Source organism: Diospyros lotus, chromosome 5, assembly GCF_014633365.1.
Source record: "Diospyros lotus cultivar Yz01 chromosome 5, ASM1463336v1, whole genome shotgun sequence".
Lineage (NCBI taxonomy): Eukaryota > Viridiplantae > Streptophyta > Magnoliopsida > Ericales > Ebenaceae > Diospyros > Diospyros lotus.
The window spans coordinates 35,458,146-35,461,775 of record NC_068342.1 but is presented as its reverse complement, the minus strand read 5'-3'; the positions used below and the strand labels follow the sequence as shown (position 1 = coordinate 35,461,775).

The 3,630-nt window shown below is 48.0% G+C and overlaps 1 protein-coding gene across 1 annotated transcript; it reads left to right on the top strand.

Moving 5' to 3' along the window:
* The first annotated feature begins 441 nt into the window (after window positions 1–441).
* LOC127801366 (fructose-bisphosphate aldolase 2, chloroplastic) lies at window positions 442–2,706 on the top strand. Its single transcript, XM_052336394.1, has 6 exons — window positions 442–748; window positions 897–1,166; window positions 1,282–1,391; window positions 1,491–1,581; window positions 1,794–2,063; window positions 2,194–2,706. The coding sequence occupies exons 1-6, from the start codon at window positions 575–577 to the stop codon at window positions 2,470–2,472; spliced, it is 1,194 nt and encodes a 397-aa protein (XP_052192354.1). The 5' UTR covers window positions 442–574; the 3' UTR covers window positions 2,473–2,706.
* Window positions 2,707–3,630: the final 924 nt, after the last annotated feature.

The following is a 3,630-nucleotide window of genomic DNA, read 5'->3' as shown; positions in this document are numbered from 1 at the left end:
ATTAAACACAGAGAGGTAAAAAGGAAGCTGCAAACTAACCGTGTCACGTGGAAGCACCTAACCCAGGTGGCCACCTGACAGCCGTACGTTGATACAGTTAGGACAGGACAGACCGTGGGGGCTCAAATCCCGTCCCGGAAGACAAAGCACAGCCATTGCCGGCCCGTCTGAAGAGTGAACGCTTGAAGTCTGACCGATAGAGGAGGGGGGATGATGGATCATCACAGCCGCACGTTCGCTTTCACCTAAAATATCCCTGCCCTCAATTTAATTTTATTACGATTACGAGGCGGGGATAAATCCGTCCATCTCAGCCACGTCCGCTGCTCGCCACGTGGCGAGCAGCGGTTGGAGGGTGCACGGCAGCCTCAAACGAGACATCTTTTTGATAACCACAGTGCGCGAGCCGGCTGGTTTATATATAGAGAGAGGGAGAGCGGGCATTAGTGGCAAAGAGGCGCCGAGAGAGCTTGCTCGTCGAGATAAGATTTTGGAGCTATCTAGCTAGCGGGCGCAGCTCACGCCTCAGAGTTACAGGGACAAGAGAAGAGTGCATCGCCGGAACTGAAAGGCAATGGCCGCCTCCGCTTCTCTGCTCAAGTCGTCCCCGGTTCTCGACAAGTCCGAGTGGGTCAAGGGCCAGAGCCTCCGCCTCCGGCAGCCCGCCATCTCGGTGGTGCGCTGCCACCCCACCGCCGCCACCGTCCGCGCCGCTTCCTCCTACGCCGATGAGCTCGTCAAGACCGCTGTATGTCTCTCCTCTACTCTCTCTCTTCAAATTAAATAATAGGACAATTGCTTTAGTATGTTGTTGTTTTGCTGCAAAACGGTGAAGATAGAAAGTAAATAAAGAAGACTTGGTATGTTATTCTTGACGGAAAAAAGGTGTGATGCAGAAAACAGTGGCCTCGCCGGGGAGGGGAATACTGGCGATGGACGAGTCGAACGCGACGTGCGGGAAGAGGCTGGCGTCGATCGGGCTGGAGAACACGGAGGCCAACCGGCAAGCCTACCGGACCCTGCTGGTGTCGGCTCCGGGCCTCGGGCAGTACGTCTCCGGCGCCATCCTCTTCGAGGAGACGCTCTATCAATCCACTGTCGATGGCAAGAAGATGGTCGACGTTCTCGTCGAGCAGGGCATTGTTCCCGGCATCAAAGTCGACAAGGTACAAACAATTCCAAGCTAACTAGGATTGAAATTTTTAAGATTAATTTGTAGAAATGTAGAAGAAGTGGTGGTTTTACTGACAAGGGACTTATGGAAACTTATGAGGAAATTAGGGTTTGGTGCCCCTGGTGGGATCGAACAACGAGTCGTGGTGCCAAGGGCTTGATGGGCTTGCCTCACGTTCAGCTGCCTACTACCAGCAGGGGGCTCGTTTCGCCAAATGGTATATATATATTCAATAAATGGGTTCTACATATATTGATATGGAATTTGGAGCAGATTAATATATACAACTCTTATGGGATTGATTGTGATTGAACAGGCGTACTGTTGTGAGCATTCCCAACGGGCCATCGGCTTTGGCTGTCAAGGAAGCTGCCTGGGGCCTCGCTCGCTATGCTGCCATCTCTCAAGTAAGAAGAGATGTTTTTTATTTATTTATTTTTTTCTGTTTTCTACTTTGTGAATTAATTTGATCGAAAGGTAACCTCAATTTTGCAAAGAGGTCGTGAACTATGGTATAAAGTTGCTAACTAATGAGAGCTTTGTACTAAAGTAATACAATTTGGGAGCAAGGATTTGAGGGTATAAAAGAGAATGATCCGATGGTTGAACCGACCTGCAGGACAATGGGTTGGTCCCAATCGTTGAGCCAGAAATCTTGCTTGATGGGGAGCACGGAATAGACAGAACTTTTGAAGTGGCTCAGAAGGTCTGGGCAGAGGTCTTCTTCTACCTTGCTGAGAACAATGTCATGTTCGAAGGAATCCTCCTCAAGCCCAGCATGGTCACCCCTGGAGCTGAGTGCAAAGACAGGGCCACACCGGAGCAAGTTGCCTCATACACCCTCAAGCTCCTCCACCGGAGAATCCCCCCGGCCGTCCCCGGAATCATGGCAAGTATCCTCCCCTTAATTATAACAGTATAACTTTGCAGCGCATACACACTCGCACATACTTGGCAAATAGAGATCATCACATACTGATTGATTGTGTGTGTGTGTGTGTGTTTTGTGGGGCATGCAGTTCTTGTCTGGTGGGCAATCAGAAGTTGAAGCAACCCTGAACTTGAATGCGATGAACCAAGGACCCAACCCATGGCATGTGTCTTTCTCCTATGCCAGAGCTCTCCAGAACACCTGCCTGAAGACATGGGGAGGGCGCCCGGAGAACGTGAAGGCGGCTCAGGACACTTTGCTGGTCCGGGCCAAGGCCAACTCGCTGGCTCAGCTCGGCAAGTACACCGGCGAGGGAGAGTCGGAGGAGGCCAAGAAGGGAATGTTTGTCAAGGGCTACACCTACTAATTATAAAATGAAGCTGGGATGGGTTGGTGATGATCGATGAAGAAGCTGTGAGAGCCGTGAAGAGGGTGATGAATGAAGTGGTGAAATTAAATTTAACTTGGGTTTCTCGATCTCCCATCTCCTCATTGTGTAATGCTCTGCTTGTAACAGTGGAATACTATTTTTGCCAGTTTACTTACATGTACTTGTAGCCATGTAATAAACTCCTTGCTCGTGAGAGATCCTCCTGCTTAATTAGTGCCTACTTGACGACGCCTGCCCCCATCCCCATTGTTTGAAATTGGACTTGCATCTTGAACAAACTTTCCATAATTTACTTTTAATTATAAAAATAATTGCTTCCTTTGCCTCCTCTCTAATCACATGATTAAAGAGTTCAGTCCTTATGTAGTGAGATGAAAGAAATCCTTACACTAATATGAGGATTTGTAATAGAAGTTTTGAATTTCCAAAGAAATGGAAACACTATTTCTCAAAATCTTCTTCATAATAACCATATATTATTACTACTTGTTTACCCCCAAAAGAACGGATAATTGTATCAAGCTCATAGGGCACTAAGTTTAACATCGAGTTATACTAAATGCCAGAGAACCTCACAGGGAGCCTTATAGAATAGAGTGAAAAAGACAAAAATACCCTCCATTACACAGCCAAGCCTTCGCCTCTCTCCTTTCTCCCTCCCATGACTGCGTGCAGAGCCCTCGCTCCCTTCTCTTTGTCTTCTTCGGGCAACTATTGATTGTCGCGCCTCGCTTGTCGCCAGCATCGTCGCCTTACCGACCGTCGTTGGTTGCAGCGACGACGAGCGAGGCGAGGCGCAACAGTTGCTCGGAGAAGATAGAGAAGAGGGAGGCGAGGGCTCTGCAAAACAACCATGAGAGAAAAGAGAGAGAAGAGAGGTGAAGGTGGGCGAAGACATTTGGGTTTTTTTATCCCCTTTCGGTAAGCCCGATGGGCTTTCTAGCATTTTCCGTTTAACATCATACTACTGACTCCACTTGATGGGACATCCAAGTTTAACATCATACTTGTTTCCTCAAAAAGGCTTGTGATTGTTGCTTCACAGAATTACTCTAATTAATTTAGCAACATAAATGAGACATTAATTGGGGCACTTCATAATTTATTAACCAAGCATGTCTCGTGTCAGTGAAA

Coding starts and splice junctions, on each gene's coding strand:
- LOC127801366 (XM_052336394.1), top strand. CDS start 575: ATGGCCGCCTCCGCTTCTCTGCTCAAGTCGTCCCCGGTTCTCGACAAG. Junction 749..896: donor ATGAGCTCGTCAAGACCGCT/GTATGTCTCTCC, acceptor GGTGTGATGCAG/AAAACAGTGGCCTCGCCGGG. Junction 2,064..2,193: donor CGGCCGTCCCCGGAATCATG/GCAAGTATCCTC, acceptor TGGGGCATGCAG/TTCTTGTCTGGTGGGCAATC.